At 45.1% G+C, this 27,422-nt stretch overlaps 1 protein-coding gene across 1 annotated transcript; it reads right to left on the minus strand.

Annotated features, from left to right (window-relative positions):
- Positions 1–3,434: 3,434 nt before the first annotated feature.
- On the minus strand, positions 3,435–7,534 carry LOC123104540 (polygalacturonate 4-alpha-galacturonosyltransferase). The gene is made up of 9 exons (XM_044526408.1): positions 7,199–7,534; positions 6,426–6,451; positions 6,280–6,339; positions 5,894–6,101; positions 5,766–5,806; positions 5,331–5,665; positions 4,891–5,248; positions 4,223–4,810; positions 3,435–4,136 (listed from the first exon to the last, which is right to left on the minus strand). Exons 1-9 carry the CDS (start codon positions 7,368–7,370, stop codon positions 3,861–3,863), a joined length of 2,064 nt encoding a protein of 687 aa, XP_044382343.1. The 5' UTR covers positions 7,371–7,534; the 3' UTR covers positions 3,435–3,860.
- Positions 7,535–27,422: the final 19,888 nt, after the last annotated feature.

The following is a 27,422-nucleotide window of genomic DNA, read 5'->3' on the forward strand; positions in this document are numbered from 1 at the left end:
ATAGCACAAGGTGACAACACATCAACATCCAACAAACAGAAAGCAATCAACATACAAATAGACCGCCAGAAACGGCCTAGTAGTACGACTGGCAGTGACCCAAAAGTCTGTACTTGTAGAATAGCCCTCCTTGAATGTTGATATCGGCTCTATATTATCAAGCTATTTACATAGAATTTATCGTGGGCATATATTTAGCAACTTTTTAGTTATTATGGATGCGGTGAGTATATTATCATGGTATTTACATAGAACTTGCATGATATGTTTTCAAACAACTTTTTATCCCAGGTCAAAAGTTATCATGATGTTTATACGTGTACTATCAGCTCTGTGATGCGTAAGTTCTTATGCTATTATACAAAAGAAGTTATCAGGGTTAAGTTTTTCAACAACCTTTTTTCCCAGGTCAAAGTTGCCTGGGTATTTACACGTAAGTCATAACTCTTTGGTGTGTATATTATCACATCATTTATACAAAAGTTATCAAAGGTATGTTCTTAAAAAAAAATTCATCCGGGTCAAATGTTATCGTTATGGTTTTTCGCCTCCATTGCTGACAGAGAGGAACATGATCACACTCCAACAACTTTTCCTCAACAACATCACTATTGAATCCTTTTTCTTTCTGGCAAGCTTAAACTTTGTACGCGGTTGATGCATTCCATTGCTACTAACTTAATTTATATTTCTTTGCGAATGGCCTGACCAACTTAATTACAAGTGACAGTTTGTTCTATCTTATGCATAATAAAAAAAGTTTTAAGACGACACATATGGATGATATTCTATTGTAGCACATCAGAAACTGTCAGGACAGTGTCTGAATATCTGAGATTCAACACTTGATCGGAATTGAGTTACCACTTTGCCGGGGGAAAATGACCAGGTCCACATCCATTGAAGATCGGACGGCGACTAAGGGGGTGTTTGGTTCAGGGACTTTTTAGTCCCAGAGACTAGAAAAAGTCCTTAAAAAGTCCCTAGTAACCAAACGGAAAGGACTTTTTCTACAGGTACTAGAAAAAGACTCTACTAGAGAGTCTTTTTTGATTAGTTCCTGGGACTAGAAAAAGTCCTATGACTTCTCAACCAAACACCCCCTAAGCTTCAGGATGTCGCTCCTTACTTGGTTCCACAAGCTTCTGTGCACCAAAGTTCTGTTTTTTCACTACCCAAAACTAGCTATTTGTTGTATGAATTTGTCATGAGCTGTAGATGATCGTCAGTTCAGTTTCCTGAACCTGACAGAAACACGACCACCTGCTCATCAACAAGTGATACAAGCAAACAACAAAGTGTCTATCAGATCAGATCATGACAAGATACACTTTGAAAACAAGAGCAGGAGCAGCAACATCAATACAACATGAGAATTTGTTTGTGCAGCATACACATGGATAGACAAGATGGAGGAGTTGGCTTGGAGTTGCAAGATCCAACGGCCACCTGCAGCACCTGTGCGATGACGGAGTTGAAGAGGATGTCCATGAAGTCGTATCATGACGGGCTTGGCCAACGCAGAGAAGAAGGTCTGCTCGGCAGCGCCAGCCTCGCGCCAGAGCTGTTCGGTCTTGAGGACCGACTTCTCCGACTCGGCCAATTCCTAGGACGTGCAGAGACACGACACCGCGGCGCCGAGCTCGCCGACGGCGCTCTCCACTGTTGCCTGCACGATGACGCTGGTCGGGTGGCCGGTGGTGTCCGGGGACGGCGAGTTGATCTTGAACATAGGGGCTGGGCTTTCCATCGTCACGTCGTTCTCGGCACCGTGGGAGTCGCCGGCGTGGTGGGCGGGCTCTGCTCTCGCTAGTAGCGATGAGGTGCTCGACCTGCGGGCAACTCCACGGACGGGCGTGGACCTGCATATGATAAGGCGAGAGAAGGGGTGCTGCACGATTGGATCGAGGCCAGGATCGGAAGGGCGTGGACGCGTTTGTTAGTTTTGGCATTATGATTTGGTGTGGCAGTTTTGCAATCTGTCATACGGTTGCCACATACATATTTCGTAATTACTAATGCATCTGGAGATACTCAATCATGTCCCAGTTTGATGCAATTGCAATGTCTGAGCGCCGCTCCATCCGGAACCAGGCGACGGCCGGCGATGCCAATGATGCTCTCCCCCGAGACGTCCTCGCCAGCGTCCTGCTCCGCCTCCAGGCGAGCGACCTCCGCCGCTTCCGCCGCGTCTGCAAGGAGGGGCGCGACGTCATCTCCGCCCCTACCTTCATCGATGCGCACATGGTCCACGGACCGCAGGCCCTGACCCACACCATCGTGTTCTTTCCCGGACATAGCCGAGTCCATGATGCCCAAGACTCGGACGGCGGCAGCGGGTTCCTCTTCGACGAGCAGTGGCGACTCACGGCCACGTTCACCGCCGGCAGGTCGGCGGACATGGTAGGCACTTGCAAGGGCCTGCTCTGCTTCCTAGACCGCGGCCAGGGCTCCATCACCGTGGTGGAGCCCTTCACGGGCGAGTCGCTCGCCCTGCCTTTGCCGCCGGAGACGCCGCGGAGGCACAAGCCCGACGCCTACTGCTTCGGCTTCGACGCCGGTTCGAGGCGATACAAGATCGTTCACATGGGATTCCAGGATAGCTCCGCGGAGCAAGCAGTGCACGTGTGCACGGTCGGAGGCCGCGGGGACTGGAGGAGCGTGCACGTCGCCGGCGGAGCAGACGGCGAGCCCCACCGTGGCCCCGCGTGCGCCGACGGAGCGGTGTACTGGTCCGTGGAAGGGGAGGAGCGGGAGACGAGGAGCGCGCGCCTCGACCTGGCGACGGAGGAGGTGACGCGGGAGGCGTGGGACTGTATCCGGAACCCGATGACGCCGGCGCTGAGCGCGACGACAGGATGGGACGCACAGGTGGGCGTGATGACCTTCATGCCGCGGCTGTTCTTGTACTGGGACGCGTTGTTCATCGGAGACGGCGGCCGCTGCTTTGTGCACGGGCTCGTGAAGCTGCCTTCCCTGCGGCGCCCCTCGCTGGGGCAGTCGTTGCAACGGGGGCACCTCCTGCTGGAGGACCGTGGCGACGGCGGCATGTACGCTCACCCAATTGCGCCGTTGAGGAATGGTGTGGGCTTGGGGAAGCTGCTGCTCAAGATAGGCAGGGAGGAGGAGGAGCCGGCCATGGCCAAGAGCTCGTCGAGCAGCCAGCACGCTGACAGGACTCCCGGGTTGTTCAGCGCGGTCCCGTTCAGCCAGGAGCCGTCGGCCCGAGTAAGACGAGCGCCACACGAACCAGACAATGCAAGAACGTTTTGCTATGCCCCGACGGTGTCTCCTGCTCCCTTGGCACACTACTTCGGCAAGCTCTGACTGAGGCTTGCACAAACTACAATCAAGGCAGAAACCAGTGGCTTAATTATTGTATATATTTCTCTTTGATTTATGTCATTATCCCTTGATCCATCTTAACTAATGAGTTTGATTCTGGAAACCACCACTTAAATACTCCAAGCAACAACAAGATAATGCAATTCTTACAATTATCCCTCGACACATCTGAGCAACAGAAAGATAATGCAATTCTTACAATTACCATCACTCCAGAAATTCTACTATAGTAGCCCTAAGCAACACAGTAACACCAACCACAGGCACGCGTTCAACAGGTTTGGCATGATTTTGTTGGCCAAACAAATTGGATATTAAGCTGCACATCAATTGAACAAAGGAACTGCTAAGACTATAACACATCAATCCTGAGAGCGTCCATCAGAAATTTCCAGGGTGCAAGCAATGAATAGCTCCAGCCGATACTACTTCCCTTAATCTACTACATGCTTCAAGGAGAAAGGGGACACTTCTGCTTCAGATGTGTGACCTTCTCCAGCCGCTTCATATCACATCTACTCACTCAGGTTGCATCCGCGGATGTAAGGGTGGTCGTACTTTATATACCTTGTCCAGTATGGTCGGTACTTGGTCATTGCCAGCTCCAGCCATGGCTTCATGTTCCCATTGTAGTGAGCGACAGCAGCATTGTCTATCTCTGAGCGGTCGATGCTTGGGTTGTATCCTAGTCCAAGGACATGCCACGATTTATCCAGGGGATGCGTCAGCTTGTAGAACGTCATGAGCCCAGGTGGAAGTGTCCCGAGCTTCCAAAGAACCCTGTCTTCATTCTAACAGAAGAAAACGGTAGGATAATGTGAGATATGATGCATTTGAACAATGATATGAAATCCTACGGTGATGTTACTAATCTCACCATGGTTTGCCACTTGTGGTAGATCCCGGTAATATCTTTGTTCTTCCACTGCTTGAGATCAAAGATGTTCATCCCATAAGCCCAACCACAAGCATTAGGGTCAAAGTTCCGAGCAATGTGTGGATTTGAGAAGTTAAGATACTTGTCAAAACGGTGGAAACTCTCTCCACAGGTAAACACTGCACCATTAACCATTCCGTTTAGATCAACATCCCACAATCCTGTCAAATCTTTCTGCACAACTATGTCATCATCGAGGAAAAGTATCTTATCCAACTTTGGATAGATCTCCGGGAGATAAAATCTCAAGTGGTTCAGCATGGAAAGGTACTTGGGGTTACGGTACTTTAGGTTTGAAGAACCTGCTGAAAGAGTGGTGGGACGATCAGCCTTGAAATAAAACTCTTTCATGGCAGCAGACTCCAGTTGACGTAAAACAGGACAGTACGATGAGTTCAACCACTTAAACTCATCCACATTCTCAACATGGATAGTGGCCTTGCCAGGTGGGTTCAGCAAAAACCACATGTTCATGGCTCCAAAGTTCAACTTATCAGTCACAAGATGGAAAACATGTTTCTCAGGCTCCTGAAAAAGTCATATCGACCATTATCGTTAGAAACAGCTATCATACAAGAGTGCATTGATAGGAGAATCTTGAAAATTACCTTGGCATTCATGATGGTTGAGTTTACAACAACAGAGGCAGCCAAGACATTGTCCGAGAAAAGTGCATAGTGGTAGAGCTCTGGATTTTCCAAGTTTTCACTCCTCGGGAACTTCCGTTTCTCCACAGGAAGGAGATAGTAATCTATTGTTAAGCGCATAGACAAGCAGTGAATGCTGTTTGGAATCGTCTTTGCAGCCAACTGGCTGAGAAATGTGCTCTGCTTCTTCAAGCTCCTGACCTGTTCATCTGCTGACTGAAGCATTGCCCTTAGTCTCTGACTTATCACCTTGCAATCATACAATTCTTCTCTGGCCTTGGTTAAAACTTGACCCATCGCTCTCATTCTATCAGGTGCACTGTAAAGTAGCATATTTGTGAAAAGAGAGGAACAAGGTAACTGAGTAAGAAATAAGCAATAATACTTTCGACACAGCACACCTGCGATGAAGGTCAGCATCTGCAGTAGCCTCTCCTACGGCCCGATGGCTTTCCTTGATTCGGCTCTGCAGTTCTTGATAAAGACCATGCTTGTTCTTTGATTTTGCAAGCACAGAGTAAACACGAGCCATAATAATTTGGTCCCTCATCAACCTGACTGTTGAATCTGAGTTCTCATTCTCATTCTCTTTTCTCCATATGCTGTATTTCCCAAGGACAGCAGAATCTACAACCTTCGATCGCTCAATAGCCGCATTCTCCAGCTTAACAAGCGCTTCATCATCTTTCCATACCAAATCCATTGCCCTCTTTTCCCGCCTTATCTCCCGTAGTTTCTGTATCAACCAAATAGTACCAAGACGTCATATGAAAGATTTATATCAAGTTATCAACAGAGACAAGAATGTATTAACATAGTATATACCAGTTACTTACCCTTCGAGCTATTTTTGCTGCTGTATCAACTTGATGTCCATCTGCATGGACAATAACTTTATTATCTACTACCTAGTCAAATTATGTAAATGAATAACTTGGAGAAGAAAAAACAATTATATCTATACCTGAACCATCCTTGGGTGCTTTATATATTAGAGGTACATGTTCTGCAGAACTGTTTTGAGTTTTTGCCTTGTCGTCAACAACCAAATTAGTATTCATCTTGTGATCAACTAGATCATCAGTTTTCCAAGAAGGAGAGGGATGATCCCTAAAGAAGTCAAGATTCAGAGTGCCTGTTTCTTGTTGACTAGCAGCTATAGCATCGATTACCTGAAGATCAATAAATTGGATGACTATAAGTACAGAGGAATTGAAGAAACTTAAGGTTTCATATGTTGAACAGCATAACAGTTCGAACAAGATAGTCTAAACTAAGTACAGCCTCATAAAACAGAAATATAGAATTGAAAGATGGGCATGTACACTACTAACTGCAAGATGTTCTGACCTCCTTAGACAAAACAGATTTCAGATTGTTTGTTGCCAGTTGCTCTTGCCAATCTGTTTCCTGCAAGACAGGCTTCAATGTGAGACGAATCGTAGAAAGTAAGGCTGGTAAAATAAATTTGACTCCCTTTTAGAATGGGTAAATACCTGGTTACCATCAGCACCCTTGGGATCTGCAAATGAACAAAATATGCCATCACTTATTTATCTTGAGTTAATAAAATGTTGCTATCAAACATTACAACAAAACATTGTTCACAAATACTAACAGCTAACAACAAAAAAGGCAAGTAAGGTTTTAGCCGATGATAAAGCAAAAGACAACTCGTCATGCTTAAGACGATTTCATCCCATCATGGTTCAGTTTGCACGGATAAGTATAGGTTTGATTTGTTATCACTACTACTATGCCATGGGTATGCAGTATGGCTTCTCCTAACAGCAGCCATACATCCAACCTACGATTGACATAAAACCTGGCACCAAGTGAGGAAAACAGGAGAAGGATATCCAGATCTCTTGAATCAGAAGGTCCACTGCCTCTCACAGGTTCGTGATCATTCGCAGTTCCGTCTATTACCTTTTGGTTTTACAACCGAGCAACACGTTGCAGCTACGATTCCCATCCAACCCTAGCAGTGCCCAGAGGCTGAGGCCAAACCACATGAATTGCTGAATAACAATCCTGAACCACACAAATCAAATCTACACGGCGGACTCCACTCTCGCGGTACCCTCGCCAAATCAAACCCGCAGAAGCGCATCAAACTCGCAGCCCAAGCGAATCCGAGCGCGGATAGACCAACCTAGGTGCAGCGGGAGCCGAAATTAAGAATCGATGGCGCCTCGTACGAAATCCATGGCATAGGAAGCGGGGTTTCTCTAACAAAAGTGTCCTAGGGAGTGAGGCGGGGGCGAACCGGACGCGACGTGGACGTGGCCGCCGCTGCGCACGACGAAGAAGATCGACGGCGCGAGGACGAAGAGGAAGACGAGGACCACCACCGGCGGCAGCGCGCCGGAGCCGCGCCTCGCTCCGCCGCCGCCGCCAGCGCCCGCGGAGGAGTACGGGAGCCGCTTCGGGGACGCCATCTCCGGCCACGCGTCGTGGGCGGAGGGGGAGGGCCCTGGTCCGATCCGGTCGGAGTGCGGCGGCCTGGCGGCGAGGGGCTCGCCGTGCGCGCGCCCCCTTTCCCCCCTTCTCTCGCCCTCGCCTGCGGGGGAGTGTGGGGAGTGGCGTGGGGTAGCCACGAATGGTAAGGGAGGAATTCAGGAAAGATCGCGTATCGCTTTGGTTTGGTCTTGGGTACTGCGGTATCTGGGCCCACGCGATCGAAGCCCATATCGGACGTGTGGGCCGGTTGGTTGGTGCCTTACTGATGGGCTTACACAATCGAAGCCCACGACGGACGTGTGGGCCGGTCGGTGCCTTATTGATGGGTCTACGACGGATGTGTGGGCCTGTTGGCGCCTTAAATTCTTAGATTTTATTCACGAGTGTGGGTGCAAATGAGGTCAACTAGGTGCTGGATATTTATTGTCAAGCGACGGGGCAACGAATCAACTATGGAAAATCTTGAGGACGGGGCGTCGACCCGTTGGTTGTGCTGCTGGAGTTACAGCCAGCCCGCCCGGGTTCGAGCCTCGGCTCTGACTCGCAACGCTCGCGGAGTTTCTCTTATAAAAAAGCCAACAAGGCTTGGCCCTTGGGTTGGTCTCATTTTTTACTATGGCAAATCTTTCATCTTCTTCAACAAAGGGATTCCAGAAAATATTCGAGCTGAAATCAAAGGTTTGATCCAAGTACCCAACGAAACACTGAATGAGAAATATTTGGGAATGTCATCGGATGTGGGATCACCAAAAAGTGGTGCTTTCAAGTTTTTGAAGATCATTTATGGAGCAAAATTCAAGGCTGGATTAAAAAACTTATCCACTATGGGGAAAAAGTCTCGGTTAAATCTGTGGCGCAAGTGGTGCCAGTCTTTTCCATGTCCTGCTTCAGGCTTCCTAGGGGTCTGCGTGAGTACTTAAACATGTCGATAAGGAAATTCGGGTAGGACCGTAAAGATGGCCATCGAAAGTCAATCTGGGTCTTGTGGAAGGATATGACACAACCCAAAGCGATGGGTGGTTTGGGATTCAAGGATTTCGAATTGTTTAATTTCGCAATGCTTGCTAAGCAAGGCTGGCAAATCCTCCAACAACCTGAGTCCCTCGGTGCTCACATTCTTAAAAGTGTCTACTTCCCAACGTCGCCTATATTGCATGCAAACATCACTATGATACGTCTTCAATGTATCTATAATTTTTGATTGTTCTATGATATTATATTATCCATCTTGGATGCTTTATATGCATGCATATGCTATTTTATATGATTTTTAGGACTAACCTATTAACCTAGAGCCCAGTGTCAGTTTTTGTTTTTTTCCTTGTTTTTGAGTTTCGCAGAAAAGGAATATCAAATGGAGTCCAATTGAGCTGAAAATCTACGGTGATTTTTTATGGACCAGAAGAAGCCCCCGAAGCAACAGAGTTGGGCCAGAAGAGCCACGAGGCCTCCACAAGGGTGGAGGGCGTGCCCTCCGTCCTTGTGGTTGACTCGTGGACCCCCCCTGACTTGTTCTCGGCGTCAAAAATTCCTATAAATATAGAAACCCCTAGAAATAAATCTAGATCGGTAGTCCCGCCGCCGCAAGCCTCTGTAGCCACCAAAAAACAATTGAGACCCTCTTCCGGCACCTTGCCAGTGAGGGAAAGCATCACCGGTGGCCATCTTCATCATCCCGGCGCTCTCCATGATGAGGAGGGAGTAGTTCACCCTCGGGGCTAAGGGTATGTACCAGTAGCTATGTGTTTGATCTCTCTCTCTCTCTCTCTCTCTCGTGTTCTTGATTTGGCACGATCTTGATGTACCACGAGCTTTGCTATTATAGTTGGATCTTATGATGTTTCTCCCCCTCTACCTTCTTGTAATGGATTGAGTTTTCCCTTTAAAGTTATCTTATCGGATTGAGTCTTTAAGGATTTGAGAACACTTGATGTATGTCTTGCATGTGCTTATCTGTGGTGCCAATGGGATATTCACGTGATCTACTTGATGTATGTTTTGGTGATCAACTTGCGGGTCATGTGACCTTGTGAACTTATGCATAGGGGTTGGCACACGTTTTCGTCTTGACTCTCCGGTAAAAAGTTCGGGGCACTCTTTGAAGTTCTTTGTGTTGGTTTGAATATATGAATCTGAGATTGTGTGATGCATATCATAGAATCAAACCCGCGGATACTTGTGGTGACATTGGAGTATCTAGGTGACATTAGGGTTTTGGTTGATGTGTGTATTAAGGTGTTATTGTAGTACGAACTCTAGGGTTGTTTGTGACACTTATAGGAATAGCCCAATAGATCGATCAGAAAGAATAAGTTGAGGTGGTTTCGTACCCTACAATAATCTCTTCGCTAACTCTCCGCTATTAGTGACTTTGGAGTGACTCTTTGTTGCATGTTGAGGGATTGTTATATGATCCAATTATGTTATCATTGTTTAGAGAAGTTTCACTAGTGAAAGTATGAACCCTAGGCCTTGTTTCGAAGCATTGCAATACCGTTTACACTCACTTTTGTTACTAGTTACCTTGCTGTTTTTATATTTTTAAATTACAAAAACCTTTATCTACCATCCATATTGCACTTGTATCACCATCTCTTCGCCAAACTAGTGCACATATACAATATACCATTGTATTGGGTGTGTCGGGGACACAAGAGACTCTTTGTTATTTGCTTGCGGGTTGTTTGAGAGAGACCATCTTCATCCTATGCCTCCAACGGATTGATAAACCTTGGTTCATCCACTTGAGGAAAATTTGCTACTGTTCTACAAACCTCTACACTTGGAGGCCCAACAACGTCTACAAGAAGAAGGTTGCATAGTAGACATCATTGGGCCTCACCCAAGTCAAATATGAAGGTCCATCATGGAAGGCGTTGAAGTTCTAAAACAAGCACTCATTAAGCGCATATGCAACGGAGCTTCCACGGATGTATGGATGAATAATTGGATCCCCGGAGACGAGATGATGCGCCCCTATGGCAGCAAGGTGCGGTAACCCCAGATATTAGCGTCGGACTTCATTGACTCCACGACGGCCACGTGGGATATACAGAGAGTCGAGGAAATTTTTCTGACCATTGATGTTCCAGCTATCACGGTGATCCCCATATGTACGAGGAATATCAACAATTATTGGGCATGGAATCTTGAGAGAAACGACTCTTTCCCGGTCTGCTCGGCCTATAGAATGCTGGTGACGAGGCAGCAGCGGAGAGAAGCATGGCTAGATGGCACTTCGGGTTCTTCCAGTTCATGTAGGGACGAGAAATCAGGGAAGCTATTATGGAACACTCATGTTCCCAGCCAAGATAAGAGTGTTTCTGTGGCGTTTGTCGAAGCATTCGTTGCCTACTGAGAACATAAGGGCACAAGTTCTGTCTGGACTATAAATCTTTTGCATTTCCAAATGAGGGGGAATATATTATGACATTGGTTTTTTGTCCTGTAGTGCATACATGCATGTGCACATGAGGAGAAAGTTGGAGGTTTTTTGTCCATTTTTATGCCTTGGTAATTTTAGGTGTAAACAACTTGATAACTTATGTACCACAACCGTGATAATTTACGTAGACCAGACATGATAACTTTTGGCCCAAAAAGTCACTGAAACATAAAAACACGGATCTAGTTACGAAGGTCTTATCACAATGCTCCCCAAGAAGCCACTAGGGCCACCGTATTCTCCTCACGCCCTCACACAATGCGAGATGTCGTGACTCCACTATTGGTGCCCTTGAAGGCGGCGACCGAACCTTTACAAACAAGGTTGGGGCTCTCTCCACAACTTAATTGGAGGCTCCCAACGAAACCACGAAGCTTCACCACAATGGAATATGGCTCCGAGGTGACCTCAACCATCTAGGGTGCTCAAACACCCAAGAGTAACAAAATCCACACAAGAAAGTATGGGGGAAGCAAATATCCTTTGGTGGAAGTGTAGATCTAGGTCTCCTCCTTCAATCCCTAGCAAATCAACAAGTTTGAGTGGCTAGAGAGAGATCGGGCAAGAGAGCTTGAGGTGCATTAATGGTGGAGTGAGAGAGGTCAAAGGTCAGAGTGGTAGGTAGGAGAAGCACCCTTATATAGCAACCCTAAAATTTCAGCCGTTACAGCGTTTTTAGCACTGCAGCGGTACAACCGGTCCTTGTCCCGGTACAACCGGGACTCACGGTGTATCTGCAGAACCCTACCAGGCGGTACAACTAGGCCAGCAGGCGGTAGTACCGGTTAAGAAAATAATCGAATGATGTCTACTACACAACCTTCTTCTTGTAGACATTGTTGGGCCTCCAAATGCAGAGGTTTGTAGGACAGTAGCAAATTTCCCTCAAGTGGATGGCCTAAGGTTTATCAATCCGTAGGAGGTGTAGGATGAAGATGGTCTCTCTCAAGCAACCCTGCAACCAAATAACAAAGAGTCTCTTATGTCCCCAACACACCCAATACAATGGTAAATTGTATAGGTGCACTAGTTCGGCGAAGAGATGGTGATACAAGTGGTATATGGATGGTAGATAAAGGTATTTGTAATCTGAAATTATAAAAACAGCAAGGTAACAAGTGATAAAGGTGAGCATAAACGGTATTGCAATGTGTGGAAATAAGGCCTAGGGTTCATACTTTCGCTAGTGTAAGTTCCCTCAACAATACTAACATAATTGGATCATAAAACTATCCCTCAACATGCAACAAAGAGTCACTCCAAAGTCACTAATAGCAGAGAACGAACGAAGAGATTATGGTAGGGTACGAAACCACCTCAAAGTTATTCTTTCCAATCAATCTGTTGGGCTATTCCTATAAGTGTCACAAACAGCCCTAGAGTTCGTACTAGAATAACACCTGAAGACACAAATCAACCAAAACCCTAATGTCACCTAGATACTCCAATGTCACCTCAAGTATCTGTGGGCATGATTATACGATATGCATCACACAATCTCAGATTCATCTATTCAACCAACACATAGGACCTCAAAGAGTGCCCCAAAGTTCCTACCGGAGAATCACGACGAAAACGTGTGCCAACCCCTATGCATAGGTTCATGGGTGGAAACCGCAAGTTGATCACCAAAACATACATCAAGTGAATCACGTGGTATCCCATTGTCACCACAGATACGCACGACAAGACATACATCAAGTGTTCTCAAATCTTTAAAGACTCAATCCGATAAGATAACTTCAAAGGGGAAACTCAATTTATTACAAGAGAGAAGAGGGGGAGGAGAAACATCATATGATCCAACTATAATAGCAAAGCTCGCGATACATCAAGATCGTATCACCTCAAGAACACGAGAGAGAGAGAGAGAGATCAAACACATAGCTACTGGTACATACCCTCAGCCCCGAGGGAGAACTACTCCCTCCTCATCATGGAGAGCATCGGGATGATGAAGATGGCCACCGGAGAAGGATTCCCCCTCCGGCAGGGTGCCGGAACGGGTCTAGATTGGTTTTCGGTGGCTACGAAGGCTTCTGGCGGCGGAACTCCCGATCTATTCTGCTCTCCGATGGTTTAGGGTATATGGAGATATATAGGTGGAAGAAGTACGTCAGGGGGGCACGAGGGGCTCACGAGGGTGGAGGGCGCGCTCAGGGGGTGGGCGCGCCCCCCTGCCTCGTGACCTCCTCGTAGGTTCCCCAACGTGCACTCCAAGTCTTCTGGGCTTCTTTCCTTCCAAAAATGAGTTCCGTAAAGTTTCAGGTCAATTGGACTCCGTTTGATTTTCCTTTTCTTTGAAACCCTAAAACAGGGTAAAAACAGAAAACTGGCACTGGGCTCTGGGTTAATAGGTTAGTCCCAAAAAATGATATAAAAGTGTATAATAAAGCCCATAAACATTCAAAACAGTAGATAATATAGCATGGAGCAATCAAAAATTATAGATACGTTGGAGATGTATCAGCATCCCCAAGCTTTATTCCTGCTCGTCCTCGAGTAGGTAAATGATAAAAACAGAATTTTTGATGCGGAGTGCTACTTGGCATAATTCCAATGTAATTCTTCTTAATTGCGGTATGAATATTCAGATCCGAAAGATTCAAGACAAAAGTTCATATTGAAATAAAAATAATAATACTTCAAGCATACTACTAAGCTATTATGTCTTCTCAAAATAACATGGCCAAAGAAAGCTATCCCTACAAAATCATATAGTCTGGCTATGCTCTATCTTCACCACACAAAATATTTATGTCATGCACAACCCCGATGACAAGCCAAGCAATTGTTTCATACTTTTGATGTTCTCAAACTTTTTCAATCTTCACGCAATACATGAGCATGAGCCATGGACATAGCACTATAGGTGGAATAGAATGGTGGTTGTGGAGAAGACAAAAAGGGAGAAGATAGTCTCACATCAACTAGGCGTATCAACGGGCTATGGAGATGCCCATCAATAGATATCAATGTGAGTGAGTAGGGATTGCCATGCAACGGATGCACTAGAGCTATAAGTATATGAAAGCTCAAAAAGAAACTAAGTGGGTGTGCATCCAACTCGCTTGCTCACGAAGACCTAGGGCATTTTGAGGAAGCCCATCATTGGAATATACAAGCCGAGTTCTATAATGAAAGATTCCCACTAGTATATAAAAGTGACAACATAGGAGACTCTCTATCATGAAGATCATGGTGCTACTTTGAAGCACAAGTGTGGTAAAAGGATAGTAGCATTGTCCCTTCTCTCTTTTTCTCTCATTTTTTATTTTATTTATTTGGGCCTTCTCTTTTTTTTATGGACTCTTTTATCCCTTTTTTATTCGGGCTTCTTTGACCTCTTTTATTTATTTATTTCCGTCCGGAGTCTCATCCCGACTTGTGGGGGAATCATAGTCTCCATCATCCTTTCCTCACTGGGACAATGCTCTAATAATGATGATCATCACACTTTTATTTACTTACAACTCAAGAATTACAACTCGATACTTAGAACAAGATATGACTCTATATGAATGCCTCCGGCGGTGTACCGGGGTGTGCAATGACTCATGAGTGACATGTATGAAAGAATTATGAATGGTGGCTTTGCCACAAATACGATGCCAACTACATGATCATGCAAAGTAATATGACAATGATGGAGCGTGTCATAATAAACGGAACGGTGGAAATTTGCATGGCAATATATCTCGGAATGGCTATGGAAATGCCATAATAGGTAGGTATGGTGGTTGTTTTGAGGAAGGTATATGGTGGGTTTATGGTACCGGCGAAAGTTGCGCGGTACTAGAGAGGCTAGCAATGGTGGAAGGGTGAGAGTGCGTATAATCCATGGACTCAACATTAGTCATAAAGAACTCATATACTTATTGCAAAAATCTACAAGTTATCAAAGCAAAGTATTACGCGCATGCTCCTAGGGGGATAGATTGGTAGGAAAAGACCATCGCTCGTCCCCGACCGCCACCCATAAGGAAGACAATCAATAAATAAATCATGCTCTGACTTCATCACATAACGGTTCACCATACGCGCATGCTACGACAATCACAAACTTCAACACAAGTATTTCTCAAATTCACAACTATGCAACTAGCATGACTCTAATATTACCATCCTCATATCTCAAAACAATCATCAAGCATCAAACTTCTCATAGTATTCAACACACTCATAAGAGAATTTTATTATTCTTCTTGTATACCTAGCATATTAGGATTATTTAAGAAAATTACCATGCTATTTAAGACTCTCAAAATAATCTAAGTGAAGCATGAGAGTTCATCTATTTCTTCAAAATAAAACTACCACCATGCTCTAAAAGATATAAGTGAAGCACTAGAGCAAATGACAAACTACTCCGAAAGATTTAAGTGAAGATCAATGAGTAGTCGAATAATTATGCAACTATATGAAGACTCTCTAACATTTAATAATTTCAGATTTTGGTATTCTATTCAAACAGCAAGCAAATCAAAATAAAATGACATTCTAAGAATGACAAACATCATGTGAAGAAGTAAAAACTTAGGATCAACCGATATTGACCGATAGTTGCTGAAGAAGAAAGGTGGGATGCCAACCGGGGCATCCCCAAGCTTAGACGCTTGAGACTTCTTGAAATATTATCTTGGGATGCCTTGGGCATCCCCAATCTTGAGCTTTTGTGTCTCCTTAATTCCTCTCATATCACGGTCTCCCTAAATCTCAAAAGCTTCATCCACACAAAACTCAACAAGGACTCGTGAGATAAGTTAGTATAAACCATTGCAAAAACCTTATCATTCTCTACTGTAGCAAATCACTAAAAATTATTATTCAACATTGAATAATAAATTCCTCTGCATATTTAATAGTCCTATCCTCAAATAGAATCATTAAAGAAGCAAACATATGCAAACAATGCAAACATAACAGCAATCTGCCTAAACAGGATAGTCTGTAAAGAATGTTGCAACATCCATACTTCCCTAGCTCCAAAAATTATGAAATAAAATTCCCACTGTATTAAATTTATCATATATTAATATGCAAAAGGTTTCAACATTTTATCACATTCTGAATTTTCTAGGGAATTATTGCAACAGCGGTAAACTTTCTGTTTTCAAACAGCAACGTGTATACTTGTAACATAGGCATAGTAAAGGCTATCAATGCCACTTTTATTGAAATAAAAGATGAAAAACATTGTTCTAAATAACATCAAGAAAATCCTAACAAAATAAATTGACGCTCCAAGCAAAACACATATCATGTGGCGAATAAAAATATAGCTCCAAGTAAAGTTACCGATGAACGAAGACGAAAGAGGGGATGCCTTCCGGGGCATCCCCAAGCTTAGGCTCTTGGCTATCCTTTAATATTACCTTGGAGTGCCTTGTGAATCCCCAAGCTTAGGCTCTTGCCACTCCTTATTCCATAGTCCATCGAATCCTTACCCAAAACTTGAAAACTTCACAACACAAAACTTAACAAAAAACTCGTAAGCTCTGTTAGTATAAGAAAATAAATCACCACTTCAAGGTACTGTAATGAACTCATTCTTTATTTATATTGGTGTTAAACCTACTGTATTCCAACTTCTCTATGGTTTATAACTATTTTACTAGCCATAGATTCATCAAAATAAGTAAACAACACATGAAAAACAGAATCTGTCAAAAACAGAACAGTCTGTAATAATCTGGATCAAACGTATACTTATGGAACTCATAAAATTCTCAAATAAATTTCTGGACCTGAGGAATTTATCTATTAATCATCTGCAAAAAGAATTAACTAAATATCACTCTCCAAATAAAAATGGCAGCAATTCTCGTGAGCGCTAAAGTTTCTGTTTTTTACAGCATGATCAACAAGACTTTCCCAAAGTCTTCCCAAAGATTCTACTTGGCACAAACAGTAATTAAAAGCATAAAATCACATCTAAGCAGAGGCTAGATGAATTATTTATTACTAAACAGGAGCAAAAATCAAGGAACAAAAATAATATTGGGTTGCCTCCCAACAAGCGCTATCGTTTAACGCCCCTAGCTAGGCATGATGATTTCAACGATGCTCACATAAAAGATAAGAATTGTAACATAAAGAGAGCATGTTGAAGAATATGACTAGCACATTTAAGTCTAACCCACTTCCTATGCATGGGGATTTTGTGAGCAAACAACTTATGGGAACAATAATCAACTAGCATAGGAAGGTAAAACAAGCATAACTTCAAAACTTTAAGCACATAGAGAGGAAACTTGATATTATTGCAATTCCTACAAGCATATATTCCACCCTCATAATAATTTTCAGTAGCATCATGAATGAATTCAAAAATATAACCAGCACCTAAAGCATTCTTTTCATGATCTACAAGCATAGAAAATTTATTACTCTCCACAGAAGCAAAATTCTTCTCATGAATAATAGTGGGAGCAAACTCAACAAAATAACTATCATGTGATTGAAAATTAAGATCAAGATGACAATTTTCATGGTTATTATTGTTCTTTAAAGCATACATGTCATCACAATAATCATCATAGATAGGAGGCATGCTTTCAACATAATAAATTTGCTCATCAAAACTTGGGGGACAAAAAATATCATCTTCATCAAACATAGCTTCCCCAGGCTTGTGGCTTTGCATATCATTAGCATCATGGATATTCAAGGAATTCATACTAACAACATTGCAATCATGCTCATCATTCAAATATTTAGTGCCAAACATTTTATAGATTTCTTCTTCTAGCACTTGAGCACAATTATCCTTTCCATCATACTCACGAAAGATATTCAAAAGGTGAAGCGTATGAGACAAACTCAATTCCATTTTTTATAGTTTTCTTTTATAAACTAAACTAGTGATAAAACAAGAAACTAAAAGACTCGATTGCAAGATCTAAAGATATACCTTCAAGCACTCACCTCCCCGGCAACGGCGCCAGAAAAGAGCTTGATGTCTACTACACAACCTTCTTCTTGTAGACATTGTTGGGCCTCCAAATGCAGAGGTTTGTAGGACAGTAGCAAATTTCCCTCAAGTGGATGGCCTAAGGTTTATCAATCCGTAGGAGGCGTAGGATGAAGATGGTCTCTCTCAAGCAACCCTGCAACCAAATAACAAAGAGTCTCTTGTGTCCCCAACACACCCAATACAATGGTAAATTGTATAGGTGCACTAGTTCGGCGAAGAGATGGTGATACAAGTGGTATATGGATGGTAGATAAAGGTATTTGTAATCTGAAATTATAAAAACAGCAAGGTAACAAGTGATAAAAGTGAGCGTAAACGGTATTGCAATGTGTGGAAATAAGGCCTAGGGTTCATACTTTCGCTAGTGTAAGTTCCCTCAACAATACTAACATAATTGGATCATAAAACTATCCCTCAGCATGCAACAAAGAGTCACTCCAAAGTCACTAATAGCGAGAACGAACGAAGAGATTATGGTAGGGTACGAAACCACCTCAAAGTTATTCTTTCCAATAAATCCGTTGGGCTATTCCTATAAGTGTCACAAACAGCCCTAGAGTTCGTACTAGAATAACACCTGAAGACACAAATCAACCAAAACCCTAATGTCACCTAGATACTCCAATGTCACCTCAAGTATCCGTGGGCATGATTATACGATATGCATCACACAATCTCAGATTCATCTATTCAACCAACACATAGGACCTCAAAGAGTGCCCCAAAGTTCCTACCGGAGAATCACGACGAAAACGTGTGCCAACCCCTATGCATAGGTTCATGGGTGGAACCCGCAAGTTGGATCACCAAAACATACATCAAGTGAATCACGTGGTATCCCATTGTCACCACAGATACGCACGGCAAGACATACATCAAGTGTTCTCAAATCTTTAAAGACTCAATCCGATAAGATAACTTCAAAGGGGAAACTCAATTCATTACAAGAGAGAAGAGGGGAGGAGAAACATCATAGGATCCAACTATAATAGCAAAGCTCGCGATACATAAAGATCGTATCACCTCAAGAACACGAGAGAGAGAGAGAGAGAGAGAGAGAGAGAGAGAGAGATCAAACACATAGCTACTGGTACATACCCTCAGCCCCGAGGGAGAACTACTCCCTCCTCGTCATGGAGAGCACCGGGATGATGAAGATGGCCACCGGAGAAGGATTCCCCCTCCGGCAGGGTGCCGGAACGGGTCTAGATTGGTTTTCGGTGGCTACGGAGGCTTTTGGCAGCGGAACTCCCGATCTATTCTGCTCTCCGATGTTTTTAGGGTATATGGAGATATATAGGCGGAAGAAGTATGTCAGGGGGCCACGAGGGGCTCATGAGGGTGGAGGGCGCGCTCAGGGGGGTGGGCGCGCCCCCCTCCCTCGTGACCTCCTTGTAGGTTCCCCAACATGCACTCCAAGTCTTCTTGGCTTCTTTCCTTCCAAAAATGAGTTCCGTGAAGTTTCAGGTCAATTGGACTCCGTTTGATTTTCCTTTTCTTCGAAACCCTAAAACAGGGTAAAAACAGAAACTGGCACTCGGCTCTGGGTTAATAGGTTAGTCCCAAAAAATGATATAAAAGTGTATAATAAAGCCCATAAACATTCAAAACAGTAGATAATATAGCATGGAGCAATCAAAAATTATAGATACATTGGAGACATATCATCGGACTAACCGCCTAGCCACCGCACAACTACCGCATCAAAATAGAAGCTTGACCGGTACTTGGGCGGTGCATGGACGGAACAACCGCATGGCCTTGAGCTCTTGGGTGGCTAAGTTCTGAGCGGAAGAACCGCTCAGACCACCTGGTACCGGTCATCGAGGAACGACCGGACCAACCGGGCCACTACCGCCCGATAACCGCATCAAACAAGAACCTTGAGCGGTACTTGAGCGGTGCATGGCCGAACCACCGTCCTAGCTTTTGCAGAGCATGGTGGCGGTACCACCGCCCGGAAGCAGCGGTACAACCGCTCGATCAAAGCTGGTGAGCGTCAAGAACCAGCGGTACAACCGCTCCAGAGAGCGGTACAACCGCTGGGAAGTAACAGTGAGCAGAAGAATATAAGGGAAGAGATAAGGGAAACTCTCTCTCTCACACCTGAGAAAGACAAAGGAGGGGTGAGGAAGGTGTACGTGAATAGATTCCCCCAGTTCTTTCTAATGAGGATTCCCTCTTGATAGTACGGGTTCCCTACGACGAAAGAGATAAAAAGCATAGAGGACTCCGTCTTCGATCTTTTCCTATGAGAGAGAATAGCTTTCCGATGTAGGCCTAAGCGTCGAGAACCTGAAACATTTAGCACAAGATTAGACCAACAAAGGGTTGTCATCATCATCCAAAACATAAAGTAGGGAAATGCCCTTTCAATCTCCCCTTTTTTGGTGGATGATGACGACAACACGATTTGCAAGAGAGAAGTCTATGAAATCTAGTCAGAACTCCCCCTAGATGTGTGCCCCAATATGAACTAGCTGTTAGAAAGTATGGGCACACTTTCAGGGCTAGACTCCCCCTAGATTTTATAGACTCACCACTCTAAGCACATAATGTGAGAGACAACATAACGGATAGATAGCAATAATAATAATAATAACCGACGAAATGAAATAGAAAAAGGAGTAGCACAAGTCTCACACACAGCAAGAAACGAAGCAAGACCACAAACAAAGTTCAACACTAAAGAGAAACACGAGAAAACGAGAAACCCATGCAAATCCCGAGACCTATAGAACCCTCTCCCCCTTTGGCATCAAGACACCAAAAAGGAAAAGAGCGAAGCTAGCGTCCCAAAGCTCAGTTGTCCTCCTCTGACTCCTCGGTCGCATCTGGGTCCTCATCAGCAGAGTCGTCATCGTCGTCATGATCGGATTCCTCCATGGCATTGTCAGCTGCAGCAAAAGAGGTGGATGGCTAGGGAGGGGCTTCATCATCAGTCCAGGTGATGTGGGTAGATATCCAACGCTCCTTCGGGGTGATGCTCTTCTCAGAGCCACTTTGAACCGGCATATTGAGGTGCTTCATCATTGCAATTTGGCGATGCCGTGCAAGCTTCTCATTGACATGTGCCACATACATCTTCTTCTGGATGTCAGTCTAGAGACAAAAGGTCTTCTTCACCTTGGCAGTGAGCTTGGCCACCCAAGAGGGCTTGGCCCCTGGCTCCATCTCAAAGTCCTCATCGTCAGAAGTGGCATAGACATCCTCAGGAGCATTGGCAGGAAAGCGAGGCTCGGCGTGCTTCTTCTTATTAAGAAGCTTGACCTCATGAACAGTGAGATTGTCTGGAGAAGTGAGGAGCTCTCCAGGACGACGAACAACCCACACAGAGTTCAGAAAGCACATGACAAACGGAGCATAGATTGGGACCTTACGGTAGATGACCATGTTGTACTTCTCATGCCACAGCCAATTGGACACATCAAACGTTGCACCAGTCCCCACCATGGTCTTCATAGCAACCATCAAGTCAACCAGATAGCCATGAATCTCATCTTGATTGCCCACCTTGGGCAAGAGCACATTACGGAACACTCGGTGCATGATGTCATAGACCTTCTCCAAATCCTTGGATTCTCCAATAATCCCACGGCCCCGAATGTACAGAGGGGCAAGCTTCTCCTTAGGCATGGACTCATGATGGTCATGAGGACGAATGTCACCCCTTTCTTCCAGAACGGTATCATCATACCCAATAGCATTGCAAAAAGCCCTCCAGAGAACTTGAAAGAGCTCATCACGACACATGAAAGTGAGAGTGCGCGCGTCATCTTCTCCAAAGTGAACCGTGGCATAGAACTGATGGATGAGTTGAACATCAAAGTCACAGTTGACTGACATGAGCTTGACAAGATCAAATTCCTCGCAGAGAGCCAATGCCTCACCAAAATACTCCAAGTTGTTCCTCCAATGGTCAAGATCGATGGTCCACTGCTTGGCGTACCTATTCTTGTTGTGCTCAAAGAGTTCATGAACAATTCGTACTTGCATCTCATTCTGGAATTGAACGGTGGTCCAATGAGGAGCAATGGGAACCTCATAAGGATTCTTCAAGCGGAAGGCTTCCCAATCCTTGGCTTTCCAACGGTGCAACAGCATTACCACACGTTGCTTTGCAGCGGAAGACTTTTCACGGCGAGTGGGCTTGGTGGGAATCACAACCTCTTCTTCATCATCAGACACAACCGGACGCAAGGTCCGCCGTGCCCTCTTTTTGGTCTTGCGAGGAGTAGAGCGAGAACTAGAGCCACCTGAACACACACACAAGGAGAACACAAGAGACCCAACAAAGATGAGAGGATTGCACACGCAAAATAGAAGAAAAGATATATTGCACAAGCTTAGAAAATGAAACAGGGCTACATGGTGCAGATATCCCGGTTGAACCGGTTCTCCTACCGGTAGTACCGCTCCAGCGGTTGTACTGCCTACAGAGGCGGTAGAATCGCTGAACAGTGGTACTACAGGTAGAGACTAGATTTAACCGCGAAATTTGAATCATACTAGCCATATTCTACTCTCAAAGACGTGAAATCTAAGCAGGAGGCAAAAAGTGATCTCTTCCACCCAATAGTTTAACCAATAAACGCGGAATGTCAAGTAATGCCCTAGAACAAGGGGAACAAACCCTAGAACGAAGAACGGAGGTCAATGGGGCATTACCGGCATCCATGGGAAGAAATCAGGAAGGAGGAGGCCTCCTTGGAGAGGATCCACGGAGACCCCAATGGATCTGAAGCGCGAGAAGCACTCCGGGGCAGAGGCAATGGCGGCCGGCGGCTAGGGCACAAGATGGGAAGGGCTGGGGAAGGAAGAAAAGAAACCCCCACCAGCCCGAGGGGAATATATAGGCCCAAAGTCGCGCGACGGTTGTACCGCTCAAGGGAGCGCTTGTACCGCTGCCTGGTACGAGCCAGTGGTTACGGGCGGTACTTCCATCGCCAAGAGGTAGTGGTAGTACTGCCGTAACCAACCGGTAGAACCGGCTAGACGGGCACCCCAGTGGTTGAGCGATGGAACCGCTCAGCCACCGCAGGGAGACCGCCTGGAGAGCACCAGCGGTAGAACCGCCTGTGACCCCGGTTGTACCACCCGGTCACCATCACCAAAAGCCATGGACAAGAGTGTGCAATTAGACTAGATGGCTTGAGGAAGGGAAGGCTTGGGATAGAGAAAGCACGGGGAAAAAGGTGGGTCTCCAAGAAAAAAAGACAAAAAGAAAAAGAAAGAGAACCACACTTGGAGACCCCTACACCGAGCGTCTAAGAAAACAAACTAAGGCACGGACAAGAAGGACTAACACAAGGCACAACACGAACAAGGGGGTCGGAGGCCGTAGCCACCTATGTATGAGTCAATTGGTATGGCACCGCAAAGAATTATCCTTGGGACCATGACCAAAACTCGTTTATCAACAAGATAATGTGAAAGAGTTGATCAATTTATGCATAATGGGAGGAGGAAGAGTTCTTTGAGAGAACACCACTCCCCCTATGTCCATGCCTGCATCTAAACAAGATAACAAGTTGAGTATGGTGGGGTGTGCAAGGGTTCAAGTAGCATTGCTTGAATCGATGATATTTAGCTCATGCCTTAACTCGCGAAATCTTGCTTCATCCAATGGCTTCGTGAAGATATCTGCAAGGTTATCATGAGTGTTGACATAGTTGAGCTCGATCTCCCCTCGCCTAATGTGATCCCGGATGAAGTGATACCGAATCTCAATATGCTTCGTCTTGAAGTGTTGCACCGGGTTGAGAGAAATCTTGATGGCACTTTCATTGTCACACCAAAGAGGCACTTTGTCACAAATGACACCGTAATCCTTTAAAGTTTGCCTCATCCATAAAAGTTGAGCACAACAACTACCGGCAGCCACATACTCCACTTCCGTGGACGAGAGAGACACACAACTTTGCTTCTTGGAAGACCAACTCACCAAAGAGCAGCCAAGAAATTGGCACCCTCCAGAAGTGGACTTCCTATCCACTTTGTCTCCCGCCCAATCCGAGTCTGAATAACCTACAAGCTTGAAGTTTGCTCCTCTTGGGTACCATAGCCAAAGTTTGGGGTATGAGCCAAATATCGAAAGATTTGTTTGACCTCCACATAGTGACTTTCCTTAGGTGCAACTTGAAACCGTGCACAAATTCCCACACTCAACATGATATCCGGTCTAGATGCACAAAGGTAAAGCAAGGAGCCAATCATGGAGCGATATACCTTTTGATCCACCGCTTTACCATTGGGATCAATGTCAAGTTGGCACTTGGTGGGCATGGGAGTGGACGCCGGCTTGACATCACTTAGCTTGAATCTCTTAAGCATGTCTTGAATGTATTTGGCTTGGTTGATGAAGGTTCCTTCTCTCCTTTGCTTCACTTCGAACCCGAGAAAGAACTTCAACTCTCCCATGGAAGACATCTCAAACTTTGAGGTCATGAGAGCGGCAAATTCCTCATTGAAAGCTTTGTTAGGAGAACCAAAGATAATATCATCAACATATAATTGGCACACAAACAACTCCCCTTTGACCTTCTTAGTAAAAAGAGTGGGTCGATTAGCCCAACTTCAAAACCACGGTCTTGTAGCAACTCGGTAAGGTGGTCATACCACACACGTGGGGCTTGTTTAAGGCCATAGAGTGCCTTATCGAGTTGATACACATGATCGGGAAAGTAGGGATCCTCGAACCCGGGGGGTTGCTTGACATAATCCAATTCATTAATAGGACCATTAATAAAAGCACTCTTCACATCCATTTGTTGTAACTTAAAGTTATGATGATAAGCATATGCAACCAACATGCGAATGGATTCAAGACGAGCAACAGGAGCGAAGGTTTCACCGTAGTCGATACCCTCGACTTGGGAGTAACCTTGTGCTACCAAACGAGCCTTGTTGCGAATGATAATCCCATGAGCATCTTGCTTGTTCTTAAATATCCACTTGGTTCCAATGACATTATGGTTCACCGTCGGCCCTGGCACCAATCTCCACACTTTGTTGCGCTCGAAGTTATTGAGTTCTTCATGCATGGCTTTGAGCCAATCCGGATCTTCGTGCGCCTCATAGACCTTGTGGGGTTCGACACAAGAGACAAACACGTGATGTTTACAATAGTTTGCTAATTGTCTACGAGTGCTTACCCCCTTTCTTAAGCTTCCAAGCACATTCGTCATAAGATGATCCTTGGTGGTGAGTTGAGGATGAAGGAAATATGCCCTATAGGCAATAATAAAGTTATTATTTATTTCCTTATATCATGATAAATGTTTATTATTCATGCTAGAATTGTATTAACCGAAAACATAATACATGTGTGAATACATATACAAACATAGTGTCACTAGTATGCCTCTACTTGGCTAGCTCGTTGATTGAAGATGGTTAAGTTTTCTAACCATGTACATGAGTTGTCATTTCATTAATGGGATCACATCATTAGGAGAATGATGTTATTGACTTGACCCATTTCGTTAGCTTAGCACTTGATCATTTAGTTTGTTGCTATTGCTTTCTTCATGACTTATACATGTTCCTATGACTATGAGATTATGCAACTCCCGTTTACCGGAGGAACACTTTGTGTGCTACCAAACGTCACAACGTAACTGGGTGATTATAAAGGTGCTCTACAGGTGTCTCCAAAGGTACATGTTAGGTTGGCGTATTTCGACATTAGGATTTGTCACTCCGATTGTCAGAGAGGTATCTCTAGGCCCTCTTGGTAATGCACATCACTTAAGCCTTGCAAGCAATGCAACTAATAAGTTAGTTGCAAGATGATGTATTACAGAACGAGTAAAGAGACTTGCCGGTAACGAGATTGAACTAGGTATTGAGATACCGACGATCGAATCTCGGGCAAGTAACATACCGATGACAAAGGGAACAAACGTATGTTGTTATGCGGTCTGACCGATAAAGATCTTCGTAGAATATGTAGGAGCCAATATGAGCATCTAGGTTCCGCTATTGGTTATTGACCGGAGACGTGTCTCGGTCATGTCTACATTGTTCTTGAACCCGTAGGGTCCGCACGCTTAACGTTACGATGATAGTTTCATTATGAGTTTATATATTTTGATGTACCGAAGGTTGTTCGGAGTCCCGGATGTGATCACGGACTTGACGAGGAGTCTCGAAATGGTCGAGACATAAAGATCGATATATTGGACGACTATATTTGGACACCAGAAAGGTTCCGGGTGAGATTGGGACAATACCGGATCATTGGGAGGTTATCGGAACCCCCCGGGAGGTATATGGGCCTTATTGGGCCTCAGTGGAAAGGAGGGGAAAGGAGCAAGGGAGGGGGCGCCCCCCCCAAGCCCAATCCGAATTGGGAGGGGGCCGGCCCCCCCTTTCCTTCCTCCCTCCTTCCTCTTCCTTCCCTCTCCTACTCCTAATAGGAAAAAGGGGAGTCCTACTCCATGTGGGAGTTGGACTCCCCCCTAGGGCGCGCCACCCTCCTTGGTCGGCCCCCTCCTCCACTCCTTTATGTACGGGGGCAGGGGGCACCCCATAGACAACAATTGATCATTGATCTCTTAGCCGTGTGCGGTGCCCCCCTCCACCATAATCCTCGATAATATTGTAGCGGTGCTTAGGTGAAGCCCTGCAATGGTAGAACATCAAGATCGTCACCACACCGTCATGCTGACGGAACTCTTCCCCGACACTTTGCTGGATCGGAGTCCGGGGATCGTCATCGAGCTGAACGTGTGCTAGAACTCGGAGGTGCCGTAGTTTCGGTGCTTGATCAGTCGGGCCATGAAGACGTATGACTACATCAACCGCGTTGTGCTAACGCTTCCGCTTCCAGTCTACGAGGGTATGTAGACAACACTCTCCCCTCTCGTTGCTATGCATCACCATGATCTTGCGTGTGCGTAGGATTTTTTTTGAAATTACTACGTTCCCCAACAGTGGCATCCGAGCCTAGGTTTTATGCGTTGATGTTATGCATGAGTAGAACACAAGTGAGTTGTGGGCGATATAAGTCATACTGCTTACCAGCATGTCATACTTTGGTTCGGCGGTATTGTTGGATGAAGCGGCCCGGACGGACATTACGCGTACGCTTACGCGAGACTGGTTCTACCGACGTGCTTTGCACACAGGTGGCTGGCGGGTGTCAGTTTCTCCAACTTTAGTTGAACCAAGTGTGGCTACGCCCGGTCCTTGCGAAGGTTAAAACAGCACCAACTTGACAAACTATCGTTGTGGTTTTGATGCGTAGGTAAGAACGGTTCTTGCAAAGCCCGTAGCAGCCACGTAAAACTTGCAACAACAAAGTAGAGGACGTCTAACTTGTTTTTGCAGGGCATGTTGTGATGTGATATGGTTAAGACATGATGCTAAATTTTAATTGTATGAGATGATCATGTTTTCTAACTGAGTTATCGGCAACTGGCAGGAGCCATATGGTTGTCGCTTTATTGTATGCAATGCAATTGCGCTGTAATGCTTTACTTTATCACTAAGCGGTAGCGATAGTCGTGGAGGCATAAGATTGGCGAGACGACAACGATGCTACGATGGTGATCAAGGTGTCGCGCCGGTGACGATGGTGATTATGACGGTGTTTCGAAGATGGAG

The sequence above is a fragment of the Triticum aestivum genome, chromosome 5A, assembly GCF_018294505.1.
Source record: "Triticum aestivum cultivar Chinese Spring chromosome 5A, IWGSC CS RefSeq v2.1, whole genome shotgun sequence".
Classification (NCBI taxonomy): domain Eukaryota; kingdom Viridiplantae; phylum Streptophyta; class Magnoliopsida; order Poales; family Poaceae; genus Triticum; species Triticum aestivum.

Coding starts and splice junctions, on each gene's coding strand:
- LOC123104540 (XM_044526408.1), bottom strand. CDS start 7,370: ATGGCGTCCCCGAAGCGGCTCCCGTACTCCTCCGCGGGCGCTGGCGGC. Junction 5,807..5,893: donor AGCACCCAAGGATGGTTCAG/GTATAGATATAA, acceptor TTGTCCATGCAG/ATGGACATCAAGTTGATACA. Junction 4,137..4,222: donor ACCACAAGTGGCAAACCATG/GTGAGATTAGTA, acceptor TTCTTCTGTTAG/AATGAAGACAGGGTTCTTTG.